Here is a 25,415-nt window from a genome sequence, read left to right on the forward strand (position 1 = left end):
CACAGTCATTTGATTTTACATCATCCTAATCAAATAGACATGAAATAAAAAGGTCACTTTCTTTTGGTTCCGTATTACACATGCCAACTTAATACATCATCTTAATACGTATACGTAATAAGAGCATACAAATGAAGATATAAATATACATGTCTTGTCACTATTTTTACTAACCAGTATCAGAGAATGCAATAATACTTTGAAAAATAAGGATTCAGTAAACAACTTTTGTTTAAAAATAATTTATAACAATCTCTAACATCAGTCTGTTTTAAATTTTCATACAAATAGACACATTTTCGTAAATAAATGTTGATTCTATTTTACAGATAGTCGAAGATAACTCTGTCAGTTCTCATTGTAATCGGGGCCCTGGTGAGCCCATATCTTGTGGACCGCTTTTTGTCTGTGTTCTTCCTTCAAAAAAGCATACAAACAATTTTTGAACTAGTTGATCGAAATGAAAGGCGTTAAAAAATGTTCTGATAAAAAAGTTTTGATTCGTCTAATATTTTATTTAATGATTTTAATGCTTCTTCAAAAATATATGTTTAATTATGACCTCTTCTGTACATCACTGTGGTCATTTTAGTTGAGAAAAATAAACATTGTGCAATCTTTTTGATTCATTGTAATGTTTTATGCATATTTTATGAACTACAAAATGACCACTACATATGTACTATATTTTTCATGAATGAAGAATAAATTCTAAATCAAGTTTCTGGATGATATAAAATACAAATTACACAATCGATATTAATAACTAAAAACGTTATCGTAGATGAATACAAATAAGAAAATATAATCTTTACAATATAAAAATTTGTGAATAATAATATTATGTAACTTATAATAAGATAATTTCCTTACAAAGAAATATAATTATGCGTAAATACTTATATAACACAAATCTAGACAGATATTTTATACAAACCATAGTATATAGTGCGAAGGAGTTGTATAATATAAAAATTTTAACACAGATTATACATAGAAATGACTAAATTAAAACAACAATAATTTTTTAATTAATATTTGAAGCACAAACTCCGTGATTTTTCATACTAAACAATTAAAATATTAATTTAATTTACGCCTTGACAAGGAAACAGTTGTGTTTCCAAACAAAGGCATAATTATTTAATTTAGTATTAAAATTGTTTAATAAAAACTTTAATAATGCACAATTATTATATTTTACATATTATCTCACTGTTTGACAACAATCTTCATGTAAATATGAACCATTTTTATATATTTTGATTTACGGACCGGACCTTCTACCAATGTATATGAAACGTAGCCCTAAACTAAAGCCATTGATGAAATGCTTATACCAATATTAGTATTTATAAAAATATAGATATTCCTAAATTTTTAAAATGAATAAAGTCCGTCTCGTGGTCAAATGGTCAGCGCATTTGCCTACCATGCAAGAGGTCTTAGTTTCGATTTCCGACATGGTTGACATGAAATGTAATCCATGTAATTAAAAAATGTGTGTTTATACACTTGAATATTTCAGTCCCGGGACTGGCAACTGAAGCGTAAGACTGATCATCTTACCTCCATGTAACAAAAATGATCAAGATACGCTGCAGTTGGTGTACCAATGCAGTGCCCTATGCAGCATTAGGTGCAGAAAGAGAATGATCATATAATTATAATCAATTTAGAGGTGAATGACTTGGTGGGTGACATTTTCGAAAAACTGTTTGTAAAATTTATTAAGTTAAGTAATAAATTTTATTGGGTTAATTTGCGCTTGTGTATCTCCAGAATGACAACTCTACACTGGTTTTAGAGACATATTTAATACATACATGAAGATAGTGTGCCACAGTAAAAATAAATAAACTCTAAAGATTAGGAATACAAACTGCCTTACCAAAGAACATTTTTCACTCCACTGCGAATCCGCAGGTCTCTTCAACAGCTTGAGTTAATTTATCGTAGAGTATTCTGTGCGTTGCGTAAGGGGGCATATCGATCCTGTTGAAGCAGGTGTGGGCCTTGGGAAGACTGTTGGGAGGCGCTTCCACACAGTGGATTGTGAACAGTCGAGGACCCGCAGCCCCCGTAGACCCTTGCAGGGCCTTGAATCCCTGGAGAGGCACCCGGCTGGATCCGGTAACAAACTGAAGGAGGCGCGCTCTCATCTCTACAGAATAGCTCTCTACAGCCTGAATGAAAAAATTAAATTAGTTACACACAGAGTTTTCTAAACAAATGAAATAATTTCAAATGAAAAACAATTGGAAAAACACTGAACTAGACATTTTTAACATTTGTATTAACTTGAACATTTTTTTGATGTCTCAAGAGTACAAAAACTGAGTGTAATATTAAATATTTTCTTAAGATTTTAATGACTCGTTGAGGACTTAAAGCAGCGGTTTTTTTTTTTAAGAAAAGAGATGCTAATTGATGAGTTTCGAGATATTTTAAGTCTACGGAGAGAAAGGAATATTAATTTGAATACGTAAATGTTCTTAAGGTAAAATATTTAAGATTGTTTGACAAAAGAGCATTTTTAGTAACATAAATACAAACCTGCCAGAACCACTGGACAACGGGTGTCTCGGGAGTGCAGTGCTTTAACCGGGTGTGATGTTTCCAATCTGTCACATCTATAGAGGATATTCCACCGATTATGAGCTCCAATTCTCGCTCATCGAAAGGTCGGAGGTACTGGGGAGGGATCAGCTCTGAGAAACCTACAAAGTAACATACGTGTACATAATATTATATTCCATATGAGATAAATTACAAAAGGTACCAACTTTTCATAAGATATTTTTTTTACCATTCACAATCTCTATTTCTATACTTTTCCAAATATGTCAAAAAATAGATGTGTAAAGGTTTTTTGTAATAAGAATTGTTGATTACACAGAATATCAGAAGGCCCAATTACAGTGGTGAATTACAACACAGAATAATACCCAGATGTGCCTTACAACTTGAACTTTTTTTACCTTATTATGTTCACGTTTGGGGTTGTAAAATAGAGATAGGAATAGGAACTGTTTTGCTTATGAGAAGAAAATGAATACCTCAATCACGGAATTCAATTAATTCATTTATGTTATGGCGCCTATTTTAAAATAATGGCCACAAGAATGATCGTTCAATGCATGCGCCACGGTTTGGCCACCACTGCCTTAGAGGATAAAACACAGTAGTAATTTTTTCGCTATTTTGAAGTTAAATATGCAGAATTATCGCAATACATTATTAATTATCCACATTGTTTTAGTGCCAAAAAATCGGTAGTCCCAGATACGCTATTTTAATAAATACTATTATTATTATCAAAATAATCATTATTTTATATTGAAAGGTCTTTATAGTTTGAAATTATCTCAATTAAATCAAAAGTCATGATGCTTTGGAAATTGCATAATCACAAAATCTTGCTTCTCGTTAAGGTATGGATATTTTTTTGTGAAATAATAAACTTGCCTGCAATATTTCATTATTTTTACTGACAATTTATATTTCTTTTACAAGGAATGGCAAGGTTGCTTTCATTACGTAGATATAAACATTGAATGTATATGAACTAACCTTTCTGAAGAGCCAAGAATTGTTGTTCTATGCCTCTCATGAACCTGTAGTTGACATACAGTCGGACATAATCTCTCTTGTTGTCTTCTGTTACAGGAATACTTCCTCCTCCCGGCTTTAGCTCGTGAACTTTTAGTTCTCCAAAACTGTTGAACTCCACTTGGAAAGTTGTGTCTATCACGCCCGCTATCTTATTTTCTCTGCAATGGCCAAAAAATACATGTTATAATACCTGAATAATAGTGCGCGGAGTTGGAGTTTATTCTAGACACAAATCACTACTGCAAAAAATATATTTACAATCATTTACATTCTTTAAAATAATTGTTTTTCCGAATATAGGCGGTAAAATTGATTCTGGATGCCAGTATAACCTAACCTAATTTCCATCTATATTCCTCTTCCCTTTCTACACAGCATTCATTTGACAGTTGTCCAGTCAGAACCACATTAGGCGTTCAAATGCTTTTATTTTATTAAAACGAAGTCACAGTTCCCTTGGCATTTTAAATATTGATTCTAAATTTCACATCGCTATGATTTACCATTAAAATGTTAGATTTATCTAAGGCTGAGAAAATTTGGTTTGAAAAAGCACAGTTAGTTTATAAATGGCATTTGATATGTTAGAACTTATTGCAACAGAGAGGGAAAACATTTTGGAGAAGGGAATATAAAAGTCTGTCTGTTGCAATAAATTTCAACCTTAATAACTTCTTAGGGAGAGAAATTCAGTCTTGTCTACAAACATTTCTCAGATAGCTAAATCTTATGATTGAAAAATTAAAATTTATAGCAAAGTAGTCCGAAAAAATTTTACTTGAAAACAGCACAGTTCATCTAAAAATGGCATTTTAAATGATGAATTTAAATTTCATATTGCTTTGACCTACCATTAAAAAGTTAAATTTTATAAAAAAATAATACCGAAGAAGCAGAGAAAAATTTGGTTCAAAAACAGCACGGTTGATCTATAAATGGCATTTTAAATGTTGATTTTAAGTTTCACGTCGCTACAAATTACCATTAAAAAGTTCGAATCTATGGCGAAGTAGTTGAAAAAAAACACGGCTTGAAAACTGATCACAAGAATGGTCATAAGCCCTGCAAACGCCTAGACTTTTGTATTCCCTTCTTTAAAATGTTTTCCATTTCTGTTGTAATATGTAAATCTTAATAACTTCCTAGTGTTAAATCCAGTCCTTGTCAAAAAAATTTAGATGAACTCAAAATATTGTTGATTAAACCAATATCTTATTAGAGCAGAGAGGGTGAGGAGCAAGGCAAAATTTAAAAAAATATCTGTTGTGTTTCCGATGAGGATCGATGACAGGTTAGCTTACAGCATCCATGTGAGGCTCCTGTGAAGTTCGGGATCCACGCCTTCTATGTCTCCAAGAGCGACGGGTTTCCCCAGGAGCTGGCGGTAGAAGGGGGTGGTGAAGCCGCCCTCCAGGTGGTGGCCATGGAAGGTGGCGATGCCCAGCACTCGCCCTGCAAAGTGAAAGTACGACAGGTGCTCGGGATTTACGCCTGGAAAAAAAAAACAAAAATATTAAATTTACATCAAAATATTTTTGTAATAATATTTTCAGTACGAAAATGAAAAATATTTTTTCGGTGTATTAGGTTAAATAATTTGGTAGAATCCCACACATAAAATAAGCTATCAATTCGTTTACTTTACAAAAATCCCTTGGAAAAACCCTTGCCCAAAAAAAACACATTTATTCATCGTAGTTGATCCAAGTGTAACATACTCTGTTCCCATTTAGATCTATGAAGCTTTTATACTTTTTTTGTTTATATTATTTCTATTGTTTTTCCTAAGCCAAATTAAAATAGGCAGAATAGTGAATATAACACAGTTCGTAAAGAGATCACTAAAACCAGCCGAAGAGAGATCATAAGTTCTGTAAATGCCAAAACCTCCACAATTTTTCCTCAAAAATGTTATATGTTTCTGTTCAATTAATATTTTTCAATGCCCATTTTTATTATATTTTAAAAATAATAATTATTGGATTCAAATCTTAAGAGATTAATCATTTAACTCTGAAAAAACTGTGCTGAAAAATCCCTCTGCAAATGTCGCCGTAATGTCGTGTTACATTAAGCAAAAAATGAGAAATTTAGAAATGCATGTATTTAAAAACAAAAAAATAACATACATAATGTGTACTGTTTAGTTACCAGAGTCGGGATTGATCTGCAGGGTGTAATGGCTGCCACTGCTGTACTGAAATAGGCCGTACTGCGGGTTCAACATCTCCCGGGACAGCAGGAGGAGCCACTCCCTCGCTACCCCTCCATAGTCCAGCCCTTCTTCCCCACGGAACTTCACCATCAGCCGCTTCCTCAACTCCTTGGCGCGCATCTTCATCACCAGACGGTAGGATTCTTCGAATATTTCTTCCCTAGACACCTAGAAACGACAATGATTCGACAACCAGAACTGTATTAGAAGTACTTGGTGGATTGCAACAAACCAAAATAACAATAAATAAGAAAAATATTTGAAAATATATATATTTCTTTTTACAATTTTAAATAAATAAATGAAATACTGTCGAGTAAAAAAAATATTTATTTCTACTTATTAGCATTATAAATATTTTTTAATTTATAGTTTTGAATTCGAGCAAAACAAGCCATGCCAATTTCGAAGGCCAAACATGCTGGAGCGTTGTTTTTAGAAGTTATGTATCAAAACATTTCTCCACAATATCCATATTGATATTGAAAATACAATTCATTTTTCTAAATCCATTTCACATATTTTTATTGGTGGAAGTGTGGAAAACAGAGGAAGAGCGGTACATATATGACAGGAAAAAGTTAGAAAGGAAAGAGATGAAGGTAGGGATGACTAAAAAATGGTTAAAGGTCTAGGAAAAGGTAGTGACACTATGTACAATACAGTCATTGAATTGGTCACATTTTGCACCACGACAGTTTCCTGCATACTATTTCTAAAGGAACAAAGAGAATAGCCCTGTTAAAAGTACCTACATAGTCGAAGGAGATATATCACATCCCCCGACTACAGTGCCACAAATCTAAATGCATCAATCTGAGAAAAAAGACTTTGACATAATAAACTATACTTAAAAACCTACCTACCTAAATATGAGCGTAACTAAAAACCGTCTCTAAATCTTACAAAAACAGATTGATCCATGGAGAAAGTACAGGAATATGTTTGTATGAAGAAAAGTCAGATTGCATTTCCTCTTCTCTTAAAATAACCGTTTAAAAAATACATATTTATAATTAAATTCTGTTTACGTAAATTATTCACTCGCAATTGATTCCATACACAAATTAATTTGATTTAAGGAAATAAACAATTATTTTAGCAGCATAAAAAAATTGATGTAGCAGATATTAATAATAAAATATGGATCTAGGGGGTTTTGATACTGGACAACATTTACAGGAATGTTACAGCCAGTCTCTATAAACCGCTAAACAGCAATTAATATTGATTTTTAAGTTTGTAAGTGAAAATTCTTGATGGAAGTTCATTGTAATTTATTATAGAAATAAAAGATGAGTGATACTTTAATCACTCACGAAGGATGGGACACTAAAAATAAAAATAATATATAAACAATACTTAAACTCATTAAAATAGCATTATATCAACTCGTTAGTTAACTTGAAAAAATGTTGTTAATGATCCTTAAGATAAAAATTATTTAATTTAATTTACTTTCATAAAATTTTGAATTCTCTATTTTTACCTCTGTTTTGTATAAATACACTGAACTCCTTAATAAAGATACCAGTCTCGAAGATGTCGCGAAAGGAATGAAACCGGTCACTGGATATTCCAATTTTTTATTTTATAACAAAGATATGGTGTAATCAATATACGACATAACTAATCCATTGGTCCACAACCTAGTTCCGAACAATTTTGAACAATAAATATTATGATAAAATTCCTTTTTATGGATTTGAAAAAAAAAAATTCAAGACTCACCTCTAATTTACAGTGGCCACTTTGAGGCTGCATGGCTAAAAGTTCAATCCTCAGCACTTTCATCTTAGCTGCGAGGTCTCTCTTATACTTGGGTAGGAGGTCGATGCTGTCCTGCAGGTTCGGCGGCAGGTCCCCGTGGGCAGGTTCCGCAGCAGCGGGGATAGAGGGTCCTCCCGCCCCCGACGCGACATCACCGGGCCCCGATCTCCCTTGCGCCGAGTTTGCCTCGTTGTTCCGGGACGGGGTCGAGGACGACGGGGCGGTAGTCACGGCAGCGGAGCTCACGCTGGTAGTGGTGCTCGTGACGTTGGCGGTGGTGGCAGTGTGGGTGGCTACGCTGGTGGCGGGCCGGGTGGGAGTGCTCGCTGTGGTGGACGGGCATGTAGTGGGTCTCGTTTGTTTGGTGATGAGGGTGTTCAGTATTTGGGAGTTCAGTCGTGGGTCAGTAAACTGAGTGGTGCGATTATTGTGGTCCACAAAATACACCTAAAATTGTTTTCAAAATTAAATCATGTTTTTATAACCAATAAATCTCTAAACTGCTTAAAAATAATCACATCATATTATTTTTCCTGTGCTGAATTGTTTTGATAAACTCCATGTTTAACAAAAATTCATGTTTTTAATATTTTTATTGCAAAAAATTCCTTGAACATCTTAACCCTTTATGGGACCATATTTTGTGTTGATTTACATCTTGCAAACCAAATAAAATTAGTTATTTTTTAAGATAATTAACCTACTGCATTTATTAAGAAAGCTGAGCGGTAGACTGATCTACCAGTGTACATTATTATGATGCTCTTGTGACGTAAGACTTATTATTAATACGAAGCAATCTGAAGTGCATTTTTCTCAATTTAGCCACCGCTTTCCAGGACAAATGACCCGGGGCGTTTACAGTATACTATGTATGGCACCAAGTATTATTCTTATTCTTAGAGGTGGGGGTCAGTGCTATTCAAGCTCCTGACGTCACTGCGACGTGTGAAGATCTATTGTGACGGGTCCCCGTGAATAGTTCTCGCCCTCTAAGCCCAGATCTATAAAGAGCCTTGCTACTGTGTGGAAGGCGAAAGTTTAAATTTTGCCAAATCTCCCCCTCCAGGCTCAGGTCTATAAAGAACCTGGCTACTGTCTGGAAGGCGAGTTTACATGTTGCTAAATCTCCCCCGCCAAGCAGAGATCCGTAAAGTATCGGGCTATTAGGTAGGGGGCGATCTCTTTAATATCCTCAGGTTTAACCAGCTGCCCCCTAAGGATGAGGCTCCTTTTATGATGTAAAGCATCACATTTACATAGAATGTGCCTAGGTGTTTCCTCATCTGAACTGCAGAACCTACATCTAGAAGTTTCGGAAAGGTTCATTCTAGCAAGGTGTTTGTTCAATCTGCAGTTCCCTGGGCAGGCTCTAGTGATAACCCTCACTTGATTTCGGCTGAGCTTTATTAGGTCAAAAGCAAAACTTTGCGAGTACCCTTTTATCGGTTCTTTCGCAAGGTTCTGACCAGGTACTTTTTAACCTGATGCTTTAAGGATCTGAGCTCGGAGGGGGAGATTTAGCAAAATTAAAACTCTCGCATTCCACACCATGGCACCAAGTATGTTGAATAAGTTTTTTATTATTTAAAAGATAAAATTTCAGGTGATTTAAAAGTCAGACAGTATAATACTGTGTACTCACCCTCCCTGATGCAGTCTGTCTCATTTCCCAGCCGGGAGGGAGGGGGCCCAGGGTGTCGGCTGCGAGGGCCGCCGGGCTGAAGTCTCGGGGGATACGAGGGTCATGCCAGGTGGACACTCCTGATTTTATGTGGTAAAAGTACACCTGTCCTTGTTGTGTTGTACGGACCTCTGAGGAATTGGAATTTTAAATTATTTTTCATATTTTACACATGGTAACACATCTAACTTAACATGTCCAAGTATTCGAATCTTGTATACAGTCTGTTAAAAGAATAGAAAACAGTACAAATTGCAACTACAATAGATTTTTATGCTGCCGCTTAGGCGCTACCATAAGAGAAAAGCAATAAGAACACCAGCGCCCTCAAATATTTATACTGTTTTTTTAACAAACTGTACCTAACTTCCATTAAAAATATTTTGTAAAGTACCCTTGATCATAACCAGAATATTATATTTAATATATATGTATACGGTATGACAGGTGTTTTTTTGTCATGATTGAACTTTCGACTGTTTGTAATGTCTCTTGTGAAAATAATGACAGTTTTAAAAAATATATTTTACATTAAATTTGTGCTCCGTAACAATACTTAAATAAAACGCCTTACACTAGAACAAAGCTTGCGAATTGTGAAGCTTTGCTATAAAAATGAGTGTTTAGTTCGCCAAATGTATGTCTTTGACAAGTTTAGCGAAAACTATGTTTACAGAAATGGTCCTGTTAATTGGCCTCCATTGGCCTCCTGTGATTTGACACCTTTAATTATTTCTTATGGGGCAAAGTTAAGTCCATGGTCTATGGAAACAAACCAATAACTTTGTTGTAAAAGTGGCCAAAAATTGGGCGGACAGAATGCGCTACGTAACTGCAAGCAGAGGACATTTGTCAGATATATTTTTTTTTTTTTAAAGTGTATTTTTATTCTTTCAAACACAATAAAAACAAACTCATTCCAAAAAATATTTGTTTCTTTTATTTCAATTTCAATTTGTATCACGCTTAAGAAAACTCCCATTACATACATGCATTAGAATAATCCGGGTATGGAAATAATAAAATCATTAAATTATAATAACCAATTATTCACACGACCAAAGAAACATAACGCACCCCCAGAAGTACACTGCGGTATGTCAAACAAACTTTAAAAAATGTATTAATGCTCGTAACTTAATGTATATGACATTATAATTCCCAGTTTTTTTTGTGGTATTTGCTCATTTGACACTCTAGCATCATAACTACAGCAGTGTTCTTCTATATTTTACTCAATTGATTTAAAAGAATACTGAATTTTGCAATGCATCTCGCTCAAAAAAAACGTAGAGGTAAGTGAGTGTTCATAAAGCAGTTAAACTGCATTCATAACTCAAAACAGCCAAATTGAGACTTACGACAGTGTACTTCTGAGGGCGCAATAATAGAAAAAGATCCAGGAGTTTAAAAGGAACGCTATGTACAGTTGAACACATACCATATCCCGGTGGAAGGTCTTGGGCCCCGGGAGTAGTGGGGGCTGTGGTCCCTCTCCTCCTGTTGTGTGCGGGCCCACTGGCCGGGAGGGAGCGCCGCTGCTGGGCTTCAGAGCGAGCCGGGGACGTCAGCAACAGCGACGGAGGTCGACTGCAATTTATGTAACACCAATCGATGAGTATCACAATGAGAAAGTTCAGTTCTTTTTTAAAAAAAAAAAATTGTTTATAGACTATTAAACGAAGCCAAATATTGTATTATCAGCGCTATGATTTTTTGAAGTTTTGTATTTAAAAATAACTCTGCGTGTGACGTCAGAGGTTCCTCTCTGTCAGTTTTTCCGATTGGTTCGTTTAAGGTAAGCAAACCGGATATCTTTCAGAGCTCTCATATCTTTGTTTGTTTCATATGAACCAGTGACGTCATCCAATGTAGTGCATTTTTATTAAAATATATATTTATTTATTTTTTTGTCCATCTTTAAGAAACTTTGCGGTAAAATTTAATGTTCTAATTTTTACCGCGCGGAAGAAAACATTTTTTGTATCCAATTTCCCGTAGGGCTGAAGTTCCTCATTGGACATATTAAAATGTATAGAGAAATTGGATTTCTCACAGAAAAGCAACAATTAAAATATATCGCAATTTTCATTCATAAAATAATTAAGGGGTTGAATCAAATGAAAAATATAATTAAATTTAACCAACGATGCCATACAAAATGAAACTAGAAATAAAAAAAGTCTAAAACTTATTTTACGGGGGTTTAAAACAGTGCACCTGAAGAAATATAAGAAACTGAAAGCCTCGAACCAGACCAGTCTTGAAGATGCCTACTTAGGCGAAAGCGCTCGTTGGTCAAAATAATAAAAAGTAAAACTAAACCAAGAAGTTTCATCGATAAGTTTATTTATAATTTTATCATAATCATTATTGCTTTTATATTCAATGGTCAAAATTATGTTGCACGGTGATTTATTGACTTTATGGCAGAATGAGTTAAACACGAGATAAACATGTCAATAATTTTTGCAACATAAAAATAATCATCATCATTCCCTTTCCGCACCTAATAATGGTACATAAGGCACTGCATTGGAACACCAATCGCAGCGTATCTTGATCATTTTTGTTACATAAAGGTAAGATGATCAGTTTCACGCTTTAGGTACCTGTCCAGGGACTATAAAATATATTTAGTGTCTCAAAATGAGTTTGTTGCAACTCCTGGGAGATTAAAAACACCCTTTTAAATAAATATTTCATATCAACCTTTTTGCTTGGCAGGCAAACGCGCTGACCATTACGCCACGAGGCCGACATAAAAACATTAAATCAAGTAATTAATTGCCGGAATCAGTGGAAAATGCTATTGTGATTTTAAAATAATATATTGTGATCAATTGGAAATAACAATATGTATACAAATCAAAGATATTATTATATTTACAGAAATAAAATAATAATAAAAACAAAATACAATATCATCTGTGATACTGCAATACGGCGTAACAATCGATAGATTTTTTAGGCAGGGGAACCTAAAAAGCGTTCTGTCAATATATTACGTACGATTTTAATCAACTGAAAATACTGCTAATGTATCAGAAAAACTATCATTATTTATAGTTTCAAAAAAGCAATAATTTAAATAATCTAACGGCTCTCAGTCCTTACAAACGAATTGATTGCAGTAAAACATTGTCGTAAAAAAAAACAGGTTACACAAAATTGCAGTATCACCATCGATATGTAATAAATACAATTTGAAATGGGGATATTAAAGAATAAATACCTGGATGGTGGCGCAGGGATGATTTGGGTATCGACTACCAAATTGTCCGGCCTCTGTAGAGTAGGAAGGGAGACAGGCCCGCTGTTGACTTTGTTTAGCTTCCACACATCATCCGCCGGGACTCTGTCAGCTAGCGTTGGAACTAAATTCCCAGAGGGCTGAACTGGGGCAGGGTGGCCATTTTGTATAATGAGCGAGTTCCTCGGAGATTTTGTGTTATTGGCCACTTTAGGTACGGCGCTCATGATTTCCGTATGCAGAGAATTTTTAGGACTAGTCGGACTTATGGTTGTTGAACTACTGGCGCTGGATGTCTGTACTTGAGTTGTGTCGTCGGCCGATTGGCCATTGGAAAATCTGTTGTTAGTTTCTTTATTCAACTCAACGGCAGTTTTCTTCTCCAGATAATTTTGAATAGAATTTAGTTTGTGGATGCTTTGGCTAACAGGGGAATTGACGGCTCCGTTGGAAGACACTTCCGACGGAAGGGAAATGTTTAGGTCGGTTGTTTCACTGATCGGGGAAGCTACGGAGAGACTGCTATCGGACGAGGGGTTGGCGTTGCTGTGGCTCCGCCTGTGGACCGCTGCGGCTACCGGGGGGGCGGGGCTGGCGGGGGACGGCGAGGAGGGGGAGGCAGGAGAGGTGGGGGCAGGAGTCCCTTGGGAACTACTTCGGGCGTGTCTCGGGGCAACAGGAGATGTCTCCATTTCTTCCGCAGGTCGGGTCGGACGGTTCCACTGCGTTGTGCGAGTCACGTGGTTTACGAAATATGTTCTGGAAGACAAAAGACAACTTATTACCCGTGTTTTTGTAACCAATATTTGAAGCGTGTATGTCTAATAATTGAAAACAAATACTGGATTTAACCCCTGGGAAATTTTAATAATATCAATATCTCAACATACGGATAATTATTTTTTTGGTGAGAACGGAATAGAAATTTAATAAGTTATCACTACTTTATTGAAATAATTTTATACTAAGAGTAAAAGAATCATAATTCTAATAAAGAAACTATATGGACTTTGTGTTATAATTCACATCAATATACTCTTGATAGAGTTCAAAATATTTGTTTAAGATACATTAACTTTAAACTCGGAATCAAATATGAATTTACTAACTATAAATTCCTATTAAATACTTTAAATTTGTCAAAACTAACTGAGATAACAAAAATTATAGATTTACTGAATTTATTTAAGTTTGTTAATTTTTTTTTTATTTACGTTCTTATGATTTACCCAAATATTTAATTTTGAGGGCCAATTTCAACGAGTTGTAAATAACTCACTATTAGAAAATGGAATCGAGTTGGGGTAGAGTGGGATTCGAACCGCGGACCTTCGGTCCGTGAGTCCGAGACACTAGCCACAGGACCACAACCCGATTTACATGGGACTGTTTAAAACTTTTAGCACTCATTAGCTTCAAGGTGCCTATATATATATAGTTGGATAATTTATATAGCGCCATTTTTGTGAAAATCACCTCAAGGGCGCTGTACAATTAATAAATATCCCAGTACGTCTTGCAGCTACAGAGCGCATGGACGGTTAGGATTCTAGTTCCTCGTTTTCAATTAAGATCAATAAAAAATTATAACAAATAGGAGCTAGATTACAGGACGTCTTGCAGCTACAGAGCGCATAGACAGTTAGAAATTTAGCCACCATTTACACATTTTAAAAATTGACAAATAAATTTAGTGTATTAATGATACTAAAAAAATATAAAAATAATATGAATAATAAAAAGGAGTAAGATTACAACACGTCTTGCAGCTACTAAGCGCATAGACGATTGGAATTCTAGACCTCATTTATAAAATTTAGGTATTTTTAAGTTGGTATATGAAAGCTAGATAACCAATCATCGTGCCTGGAGGAATGACTCGTTAAGTACTTCTGTTTAGTTGTATGCTCTTATAATGCTATTCTGAATTGATTCCATGTACATGTGGCAATAACTATTCTGACACTGCTGATATTTTAAAAATAAAGTAAAGTTTAGATAAGCTCTAATTAATTATTTCAAAGATGGTGAACAGTAACTTACATGTTAAGTTATTGTTATGTCCCCATAATATAAATTAAAAAATATATTTTGCTTTCTATTTAGTGTTTTTTTCTACTTTTTGTATATTTTTGTGTATATACAGGATGTTCTTTAAACCCTGTCACATCCGAAACCACGATGATCAGTATGGGCAAGAAGACATATCAGCATATTTAAAAAAAATTTTTTTTTTTTTAAATAAAATATTTAAAAAAACAAATGGTTGCTTACTTCTGCAGGGGAGAAGTGAAGGGAGTGCGGCACAGTATCAGACTTTTTGATAATTTTTATATTTTTTATTTTATTCCTTCTAAAAAATATTTTAATGTGACAATATGTCTTCTTGCTCATACTGATCATAGGGGTTTCGGATGTGACAGGGTTTAAAGAACATCTGTATAATATATATATTTATTTTTTGGATTGTTACTTTTAACATTAAAAAAAATTAAAACATTTTTTTCTTTAATTTGATATAATTATACTATGTAATTCTTTTCTTCAATACCTACTTGTGTACTTGTTTTTTTTGTCTAACATTTTCTGAACTTTTAAATTTTCATATGCCCAAAATAATTGAATTTTTTGCACAATATGTTAATGTGTTTATTGTTTAAAACCGCTTAAAACATTTTTATTCATTTACCTACTGTATATTATTTTTAATGTTTATTTCTACACATTATATCTTTTTTGTATCGTAAAAGGCACTGTGTGCTGTGTAACAAATAAATAAAAGGTACAAAATTCTTTGTGTATCTCAATAATTTTAATAATTTTTCTTCATACCAGCTTTGTAAACCAATTTTGTTAATGTTTTTGGTAACTACAAAGCCATGAAGTAGAGAAATAAGGAGATAAAAATATGTCAAATTTCACACACCTGCCATTACTAGTGGTCCTCTCCTCCCAACCTGCAGGCAGGCTGGGCGGATGCAAGTCCCCAGCAGGGCCCACAACAGCAAGGGGTGAGCGCCCACAGGAGCCGCCATCCCGGGAGAGAAGAGACACTATGATCTGCCCGCGCACAGGCTCCGTGTCGCCCGCACTCGCCTTGCACAACTCCAGACATTGATCTAAAAACATTGTATTTAATATTTTTGACTGTTTTATTACTAGGCAAGCCTGTGCCAGATTAAAAAGAAACTTTGAAAAAAACAACATTCTTCCATTTTTTTGTACATGCATTCTCATCATTTCCTGGTAGGTCGATGAAAAAAAGATTTCTGCTTCTAACTTCTTTTTTACAGATTCGATTGAAAATTTTAATATCTACGAACACGCGAAGCGCAAAGACATACATTTCGCTGAAAACCGCACATAAATCGGTTAAGCCGTTTAGGAGGAGTTCAGTGACATCACACGTACAGAAGAATGATATATTTAAAGATGAAGAGTAAGCTTCCTTTATATATAAACCCTTAACTAGCTAAGTTATTCAATTTGATTGGAAATACTTTCTGCTCGAAATACAGCAATACTCAAATTATCTGAATTAATGAGTGTCGGATTTTATTGCTTTTGACATAATACAGCAAATTGGAATCATTAAAAACTAACTTAAACATGTCCAGCAAAGTTAAATGCACAATTCAATTCAAATTAAAGACTCCTCCTTTATCAATATGTTTCATTTTTGGGTGATACCGTGTGTGTTGGATTTGTTCTGACGTTTTGAAGATTCCAAAAACGGAGAATAGGTCAACAAAATTACAGATGCCTTGGAGCGTAATGGATATAAGAAGAAGCAAATTGACAACATTATCAAATCGCAAGCTACAAAGAAGAAGAAGGAAGAAGATATTACCAGAGGAACTGCATACCTACCATATGTACAGAATTTTTCTAACAGGATAGCCAAAGTGCTGAAGAAACATAATATTGGAACAACGTTTGGGACTGTGGGAAAAATAAAGAACCATTTATTAAGCCCAAAAGATAAGAATCCCCTGGAAACGGAAGCTGTTTATAAACTAAGTTGCCAAGGATGTGATTAAGTGTACATAGGACAAACAGGGCGCACAGCAAAAAAAAGGATCGGCGAACACAAAAGAGAGTGTAAACTTGGGCATCCTGACAAATCTGCAATAGCGGAACACTTTATAGACACCGGACATTTTTTCGCCTTTGAACCGAAAATTTTGCATAAGCCCAATAATTACAGTGCACAAATAATAAAAGAGGCAACAGACACCCAAATGGCATAAACAAAAACGACGGGCTTAAATTAAACTCAACATGGTTTCCAGTACTACATACTACAAAGATGAAAAGAAATAACAAGTGAAGTTTTTTTAAATTGTAAAAATGTATAATTATGCTTTAAATCAAATAAAATAAAAAAATAAAAATGTGCCTACTGCCAACTGCGACACGGTACAAATTACTAGTAATTGAACACACACTTTTTTCTACAAAACACTCAGTTTACCCTGAAGATGGCTCCTGCAATGGTAGCTGAAATGTCGGAACAAATCCAAAACACACGGTATGACCCAAAAATGAAACATATTGATAACAGTGACCGTAAAAACCTTCGCACCTATTTAACTTCTCCTTTATTTTTTATTCCCCGATTGGTAATGATCTGGATATTTGGCATTGAGGTGACTGGAGTTGGGATAAACAGTTCTACTGTATTTTGTGGTTTACAACTTAATTATTATTTTACCTTTACACATTGCAATTACAATACATTACAATTGCACATCCCTCCAAAGCATTTAATTTTTATCTTCTGTTATTTTGTCTTGTGTGCTAAAGGTATGGGTTCAAATGTTCATGTTTTTTTTTGTGTTGCGTGTTTTGAATTCGCAAGTGTTTTGTATTTTGTTTTTATGATTATATATTTTTCACTTCGTTGAAGGCATAAGCCATTTAAGTAATAAACTAAAAAAAATTTTTTTTAATAATTATAAATTTTCTAACAATAAAATTACAAAATACTTCATGTAGGTAAAAATATGGTATCATAAAACAACTAAAACATTTGTTCATAAAAAACAGTGAAAGAATGTGAGAGAATATGCATGTAAAAACAGCTTGTAATAAAACAGAGTAAAGGGAAAATTAGAAGTTTTAAGTGAAGTTTCATCTTAGTACAACATTGAGAATAATTATTCATTTTCAAAAAAAATTTGTCATTTTTACAGTCAATTACAAAATGTTCATAAGTTCAATGTGTACTCTTATCAAACCTGCTTTAAAATACAAATAACAATATTGGTAAATTATTGCTTAATAATAAAGATAAAAACAATTTATTAAATAATTCAGGTGTTTACCAATTACAATGCGATTCTTGTCCTTCAGTTTACGTTGGAAGAACATCAAGAAATTTTGATATTCAAGTTAAAGAACATATGAGGTGTCTTCACAATCATAATTTCTCCGAATTCGCAAATCACCTAATCAATTTAAATCATGACTTCAATAAAAATACAGGAGTTAAAATCTTACACACAAATAATAAAGGGTTAAAAGTAAATAATATGGAAATATTTCACATTAGAAAAGCTTTATAAAATAATGTTCCTTTGATCAATAGTCACACAACCTTTCAATAGTCCTTTATACGATGCTCCACTGTAATGGTCACCCTAAACCTATTAAGCTCACCCCCTCCCTCCATCCCCTCTACCCTTTTTTAACTATTTCTCAAACATAGAATATTTTCATATTTTAATCAGTGCATGTTTGTCCTAATCAGTGCATGTGCTTATTAAAATGCATGTCGTGTTGGTTTTATATTTTTGTGCAACAACTATGGTGAAGGTGTAAAGTAGGTTTTGCATGTTGGTTTAATTGGTGTCCTGGCAAAGAGACGGGTACGTCTCGAAACTGGTAGACATAGAAAAGTCGGTAAGTGGTTGTATACAAATATTTAATAACATTTGGTGAACTTTTTTATCCGTTTTACAAAATTTACCATTCAAAACAATAAATGGTAGTTCTAAAGTACTTAAATTCATTATATTTCTGATTAACTAGGCAAACAACGATGACATAGCTCAATAGTGGATAGTGGATATATGAGGTCAGAAAAGGCGCAGGATATAGACTGTAGTTCCCATTAGTCAGGAAATAGTGATAAAGCGAACAAGTAGCGGCTTGCATAGCCCAAGCAAAGATAAGGAAAACTTACATCCTGTGTCTTTCAGCCTTTGTACTGTGGCGGCTTGTATTCTCACACAGCCCAGGAAACCGGAACCCTGGCGTTTGTGGATCTTCCTATGATTCCATATGCTGAAAATACAAATAAAAATTACAAAATTATCAAGAGAAATATGTGCATTCTAACTATTAAATTAAATTTACTAAAATGTTTACATTTTGAGGCCATTTTCTAAAAATCGAAAATAACTGTGCTAGAAAATTAATTGAGTTATGGTGGAGCGGTGTTTGAACCTCGGACCTCTGATTCGTTTAGTCCGCCACACTACCAACTGGACCATAACCCCATTTTTCTATGTATTTATTTCTCATAGAATATCTATTTAATACAGGGGGACCGACCATCTTCTCATCACCCAGAAGGAAAATGTAATTTTTATGACAATGATAATATACATTTGCAGTAAACTGTTAACCGAAACAGTGAAAACATTATTTGATGCATTTACAAAATATTATTTGTTTTGCAATAATATTATTCCTTCTACAGATATTTTTGAAATATATCCAAATATAACTGGATAATTATTGATGTTTATGCTATTAAACATAGCAGAGAATGAAAACATGCTGGATTTTTGTATATATTTTATTGAAATACAAAATAATTACACATTTATGTATTTAAAGACCCATTATATATATAAATAAATATTAATGATAACACTATTTTTTAAGACTGAATACTACTAGCTGTATTTTATAGGAGCAAAAAAAACATGAAAATTTCATTTAAAATGAAAATGAAATATGTTTAAAAACTAAATATCAAGTTCGTGCGTATTTTTTTGAAATTTTTAAACAGTGTAAATAAAACACAATTCATCACATTATATATTTTCCTAAATTACCTACAATTTCTCGCCATTTTATGGGTAGCTTTTTTATTCCATTAGTGTAGAAAGACTCTGGTTTTGATGCAAAAGAAGTTTTTCATGTTTAAATGTTTGTCAATGTCAACGCAATTTATGCATGGCAAGTTAATTCAGAAGAATCACAAGACAAACTGTTTCTCTACAACCAAAGATTCAAGAAACAGTTAAGTGTGTTAATGTTATTGATATAAAAACGTAATAGGAACACGGTAATCCTAACTTGTTAAGTAACACGACTCATGAGTAGAGTGGGTGTCATCATGCATACAAATGAATTAGAGTCTGTTGATATTTGGTTCATTCCCAAATATAAACAAAGACATTAATAATTCACCAACCTTATAGTAACCCCATCGCCTTTTCCCAAATACAAATCATAATAGGAATTCCATTTTGGATCTATGGATGCTTTTACTGTTTCGGTAGAGTGCACTTGTCCACTTCCATCTACTGATATCTTAGCAAAGGGATCTGGTAAACCTGTAAAAAAACGTATTCGTTAATAATACTTTCTTTCAATTAAAATACGAACAACACGATTGAAAAACTATGCATATTTTTTGTGACAGCTTACAAAATTATGTTAAAAGTTGTTGAAAAATACTTACGAAATAAATCTTTCCGTACTAAATTCCGAGCGCACAATACTGAAACGAAATAAAAAAATAATGAATTCTTAGAGTAAACGGCTTAAATGTTACAGGAATATATTATAAATATATTCTAAGGCCATATTGGTTCAGCATGAGCTGCATGAGGAACACCAAAGATTGCACAAAATTGAAGTCATATAAAATAGCACTTCAGGGTGATTTGAGTATACTAACTTGTAAGTCTAATTTTTTGGGCCCCGTATTTACGGGTCGATGCAGTATTAGACATTTTAAATCAATTATTTTATTTGTCATCACACTATGTCACTTGCGCTACCGCTGACCGCCATCTTGTAAATTACAAACATCAAAAACTTACGAACGGCTCACAACAAATCCAGTCGACCATCTGACATTCCAGAATTGTGAATAACTGGCAATACCCAATACCCAGTACCTACCTGAAGTAATTATTTTAATAAATTATGGCGATCTCTGAACAGAAACAGATAATAATATTTTTTATAAAAAAAGATGGTCCATCTTATATTATCCAAATAGTTCAAATATCTAGTACAAAAAGTGATTATTTTCAGAGAGTTGTTGACGTAAATGAGTAATATTCACCATGCAATAATCATTTTTATGCAAATGATTGACTACACTAAAAAAACATTTATCATTTTGACAATAATTATTAAACATTGAAACTTTTATAAATGTCTTAGATTCTGAAATTTTTACGTTATCAAGGCATGAGAGTTTAAAAAAAAGTCTTTACTCGCCTAACCATTGTTTGTAAGTAAAATTAACAAATCCTTCATTTTATTTATGACATTCGTAGGAGATCTTTGAAATTTATTTTACACAAGCATTGTTTTTCTTTTCATTATTATTTCGATTTATTATTTTACCTTTAAAATCCTTCCTCTAAGATTATATTAACTTGGGATAATTTCCCTACGGATAATAATAATAATACTTCCATGAAATTATTGATTAGATTATTTTTTTAAAAAACTTTTATTTGAATTTTTCTCGCAATTTCTAAAAATATAAATAGCTACATAATATTATTACTATTATTGGATCAGATGTATTTTCTCAAATTATTACAAAAAATAATATACCAATCAGGCAAATCGATACCTACAAAAATCAAAACCATGTTAATACCAATTTATTGGTTGACTTGCCACAGAGTCAAACTTAATCACTCAAATAAAATATTATGTTGGTATTTTAAAATTATGAACATACAGTGGTGAAATCCAATATTCGTACTTAGGTACGTAGTTAGATAACTGCTGGATGACTAAACTGTAAGCGTACCTAAGACATAAGTCTGGCATAAAAATACAATCAAATGAAATCTCCCAAGTACCAGTGGTACCGCCAATTTATTACAGTAGGTACCTACTAAATCTAGTTCCAGTAAGAAGTTAAGAAGTCATCATCATCATCCCATCTTCTACGTTCGCTCCTTAGTTGGAATATAAAACATACCAAGGTGGTACCTACATAATATATGTGTTTGGAACGTAATATGGACGCCGTATTATGGCGTCCACACATAGCCTAAGACTTCTCTCGGTTGTCATGAACGCCGATAAACTATCAGCTACCTATAGACATCCAGGATAGAGTAATCACCTGTGTCCAGGAGTCCAGTACATGTAAAACCTAATGCCTAAGAGAAAAGCATTCGCAACATTAGTACCTAGGTACCTACCATCACAAACCAATCGAATCGCTTTCATTTTGACAGTTGTTTTCATCGGGGTTGCTGCGTCCGTTGTATTATTTTGAAACAAACCATTACGTCGTTTCCCTGTAGGGAGGCAGAAATGATATAACGCCATATCACTGTCATTGCATACAGACGTAGCTTCCTCAACATTCATACATCTTCTCATGCACTCAGTACCTACTAATTATTCCGAATTGTGACATGTAGGTACCTATTTGGCCATGCCATGTGTTTCTCGTTTTCTGCATCCATCAAAATTCGCATCGTAAATCCTTTTTAGTCGTTCTTCGCCGTCCATGTCCAAACCAATAACTACCTAACGCAGAATTCCTAATTTGATTTTGACGATAATGCTTATCTATCTCAGCAATGTACAATGTGCAACAGTATTTTGATGTTACTTAAAATTTGGCGTCCTATCTAGTAGGTACCTACCTACTACTTAGTAAATCTATGTTTTTTTCTTCTTATAGAGACCAGATTCGTTTTTTATTCTAAAATACCTACCTTTTGATCATAGAATTATAATAATTCTATGCTTCTGATGCATAGTAAATGAAAATACCAAAATCCTTCAAATAGGTATAGTAAGCGCTTATGACTAAATAATAATGTATAAATATTCACTAGAAAAAATAATTTACAATCTAGCTAACACTAACTAGATGATAGAAGGATATAGTAGGTGTTGATATAGCCCTCATTGTAATATGGGTTAGATATCCTGGTTGACCACTTTCTCCAACCAATTGAGTAGATTAGCTTAACATAAAACATACATATGAAAATTTAGAACTTCAACCATTAGCCGTAAAATGTGTTTCAAGAATAAAATAAAATCTGCCTTTTGGCATTCGCATTTGTTATGTATATATGTTTGGATAATTTATATAGCGCCATTTTTGTGAAAATCACCTCAGTTGTCTCAATTACTTTAAAAAAATATTCAGGATTATATGATTTACTCAAACATTTCAATTTTCAGGGCATTTTCGAGTTATAAATATCTATCAGAAAATGGGAATAAAGTTATAGCTGGATAATTTATACAGCGCCATTTTTGTAAAATCCACCTCAGGTTTCAGTAAAGCAGGGTCCGAGCCTTGGACCACAGACTACAAATATACCTCAGACCTTTGACCTGCGAGACCAGCCAGAGGAACACAACCCAGTCTGCATGTATCAAGTGTGGGTAGAGGGCATGCTAGTATCGCCAGATAATCTTGAAAAAATATTTCTTTTTCAATTTAACACAAGCAGAAATTGTGTTATATTGCTCCCTTTGTAAACAGATAGTCTAAATAATAAAGATGAAATAAAACGAGAAAATACAATAGTCTATTTTTTTATTGACATCAATTTATCAAGACATTATAATATATTGTAGTATTTAAAAAAAACACATGGAACGAATATTCAAATACTCCATTAAAAGTATATTTCACAAACACACTAAAATAATAAACAAACCCGAGTGTGCTCTGAAGCTATGCAAGTCTAACAATTACCTATAGAAAGGAATTCTCATCCATACTGTTAGTAAATTATAACCAAGAAAATTAAAGAAATGCTCCGCCATTACGCTACATTAACCTAAATGGTACAATCACCAATTCCCCGTGTTGTTGTCCTGTTGTGAGCCCTAAACGCATTGTGGCTCTTCTCGAGGGGGCTGGGACCGTTACTTTAAAAATAATATAAAAAATATCCGTACAAGAATTTCAGTTCCGTTTTAAGAATTACGTTCGGCACTACACATATACTTTCTTGATGAAGCCATCGGAATTACATGCTCTGCGAAGTCATGTAAACAATAATTTAAGGAATTATGAACTAGCTGCCACCCGCTTAAGCACGCTCTCCGCGGATTCGTCTGGCGAGCTGGATGTCTTTAGGCATGATGGTCACCCTCTTGGCGTGGATGGCGCACAAGTTGGTGTCCTCGAACAGCCCCACCAAGTATGCCTCGCTGGCCTCCTGCAACAATAAAATGGATACTCATCAATAAAAGCCGATCTGTGAAGATTGCGCAATTCAGTGAATTTAAAAAAAAAACAATTTAACTAAATTTTCAGTCATTATATTTTGCTTAAAATGTGAAAGTTAAGCAACAATTCCTAGAATTAAAATGAAATATACAATAAAATAAGCAAAAATTACTGTAATATGCTCATAAAACTACATATCTTTAGAAGTATGTGAAGGACAATGGCACGTACATACTTGTTAGTTTGCCCCCTGCATAGAATTTCCAAATCCGACCTATAAAGAAATATTAGATGAGGTAATGCAACAATAACGTACCTGGAGGGCGCCGATGGCAGCCGACTGGAAACGAAGGTCGGTCTTAAAATCTTGGGCGATTTCTCTCACGAGACGCTGGAATGGCAGTTTGCGGATGAGCAATTCGGTGGACTTCTGGTAACGCCTGATCTCACGAAGGGCGACAGTTCCAGGGCGGTAACGATGAGGCTTCTTCACTCCTCCGGTGCTGGGGGCGGACTTCCTCGCGGCCTTAGTGGCGAGTTGTTTACGGGGAGCTTTCCCGCCAGTGGATTTACGCGCTGTCTGCTTGGTACGGGCCATTCTTGATCAGTTCTAAAGGAAAATCACGAGATAAGAAAAAGAAACGCGGGGAAACAACTACAAAACACACCATTCGCCTTCCTATCTAAAATATGACGAAATCACAAAAACAAAAGCGAGAAGTAACTATTCAACTTTTCCAAACATTCGAATATCACCGTAAATCGAAGATATTTCTAGAAATATTTTGCATAAACAGCGAAACAATCATTAAAGCTACAACAATAACATAAAATATACAATAATAACTGAAATTTACCTTCAAAATTTCTCAAACAAATACAGAGGAGCACGGAAACACAATGATCATATGCTCAAGATGGCGCCGGATAGAGGGGAAAAGGAATATGGACGCTACTTTCAATGTAACTGATTGGTCTATCGTCATAGGAAGGAAAGGTTGTCATTGGATGAAATAAAGCGTGATTCTGATTGGCTAACTGAACAAGCTTCATCATTGGTTGACGATTAAATTAGACCATAAAGTTGTGCTAAAAAAAATAAAAGACAATAATTTCTTTCCGCATCCCGCCAAAAGTTTAACAAAATATTATGAGAAATCGATTAGATGAAGATACGAGCTATTATTGTTATTTTATATTCTGTTAATATATATTTTAGCCTCATCATTTATTGATCTTCCAGCATTTGCTGTTATTTTGTTTTTCACTAAGATTATATATATATTTACTAAATTTATTGGAAAACGATTAAAATAAAGCGAAAAACGCAGTTTATTTAATAAATATTAGCATTCTTATAATTTACCTAAATATTTCAATTTTGGTTGTGACTTTTTTAATGAGTTGTAAATAACTCACTATTAGAAAATGTAAATCTACATAGTCGGGGTAGAGT

The 25,415-nt window shown here is 33.9% G+C and overlaps 2 protein-coding genes across 3 annotated transcripts; both read right to left on the bottom strand.

Annotated features, from left to right (window-relative positions):
• Positions 1 to 282: 282 nt before the first annotated feature.
• On the bottom strand, positions 283 to 20,631 carry Smurf (SMAD specific E3 ubiquitin protein ligase). 2 transcript variants are annotated; one of them, XM_088224054.1, is made up of 15 exons: positions 20,456 to 20,631; positions 20,237 to 20,275; positions 19,967 to 20,108; positions 18,725 to 18,825; positions 15,464 to 15,656; positions 12,520 to 13,296; positions 10,726 to 10,874; positions 9,246 to 9,415; positions 7,562 to 8,047; positions 5,767 to 5,998; positions 4,917 to 5,106; positions 3,574 to 3,773; positions 2,557 to 2,720; positions 1,892 to 2,186; positions 283 to 417 (listed from the first exon to the last, which is right to left on the bottom strand). In XM_088224054.1, exons 1-14 carry the CDS (start codon positions 20,508 to 20,510, stop codon positions 1,905 to 1,907), a joined length of 3,180 nt encoding a protein of 1,059 aa, XP_088080180.1. In that variant the 5' UTR covers positions 20,511 to 20,631; the 3' UTR covers positions 283 to 417; positions 1,892 to 1,904. The 2 variants fall into 2 exon arrangements, with proteins under 2 accessions (XP_088080180.1, XP_088080178.1); XM_088224052.1 differs by lacking the exon at positions 283 to 417 and having other exon boundaries at positions 1,632 to 2,186.
• Positions 20,632 to 23,300: 2,669 nt separating this feature from the next.
• On the bottom strand, positions 23,301 to 24,888 carry LOC148283103 (histone H3.3A). Its single transcript, XM_088224055.1, has 3 exons — positions 24,817 to 24,888; positions 24,276 to 24,569; positions 23,301 to 23,948 (listed from the first exon to the last, which is right to left on the bottom strand). The coding sequence occupies exons 2-3, from the start codon at positions 24,555 to 24,557 to the stop codon at positions 23,820 to 23,822; spliced, it is 411 nt and encodes a 136-aa protein (XP_088080181.1). The 5' UTR covers positions 24,558 to 24,569; positions 24,817 to 24,888; the 3' UTR covers positions 23,301 to 23,819.
• Between the last annotated feature and the right edge of the window lie 527 nt (positions 24,889 to 25,415).

This window comes from Micrasema longulum, unplaced genomic scaffold (genome assembly GCF_059751315.1).
Source record: "Micrasema longulum isolate JH-2025_06_02 unplaced genomic scaffold, ASM5975131v1 h1tg000261l, whole genome shotgun sequence".
NCBI lineage: Eukaryota > Metazoa > Arthropoda > Insecta > Trichoptera > Brachycentridae > Micrasema > Micrasema longulum.

What these genes read in the sequence shown, in the direction of transcription:
- Smurf (XM_088224054.1), bottom strand. Translation starts at nt 20,510, where the DNA reads ATGTCTAATACTGCATCGACCCGTAAATACGGGGCCCAAAAAATTAGA. An exon ending in AGTACGGAAAGATTTATTTC is followed by an intron (nt 20,109 to 20,236) that starts GTAAGTATTTTT and finishes GTTTTTTTACAG; the next exon opens with GTTTACCAGATCCCTTTGCT. An exon ending in AGGACCACTAGTAATGGCAG is followed by an intron (nt 13,297 to 15,463) that starts GTGTGTGAAATT and finishes TTTGTCTTCCAG; the next exon opens with AACATATTTCGTAAACCACG.
- LOC148283103 (XM_088224055.1), bottom strand. Translation starts at nt 24,557, where the DNA reads ATGGCCCGTACCAAGCAGACAGCGCGTAAATCCACTGGCGGGAAAGCT. An exon ending in CTGCCATCGGCGCCCTCCAG is followed by an intron (nt 23,949 to 24,275) that starts GTACGTTATTGT and finishes TTATTGTTGCAG; the next exon opens with GAGGCCAGCGAGGCATACTT.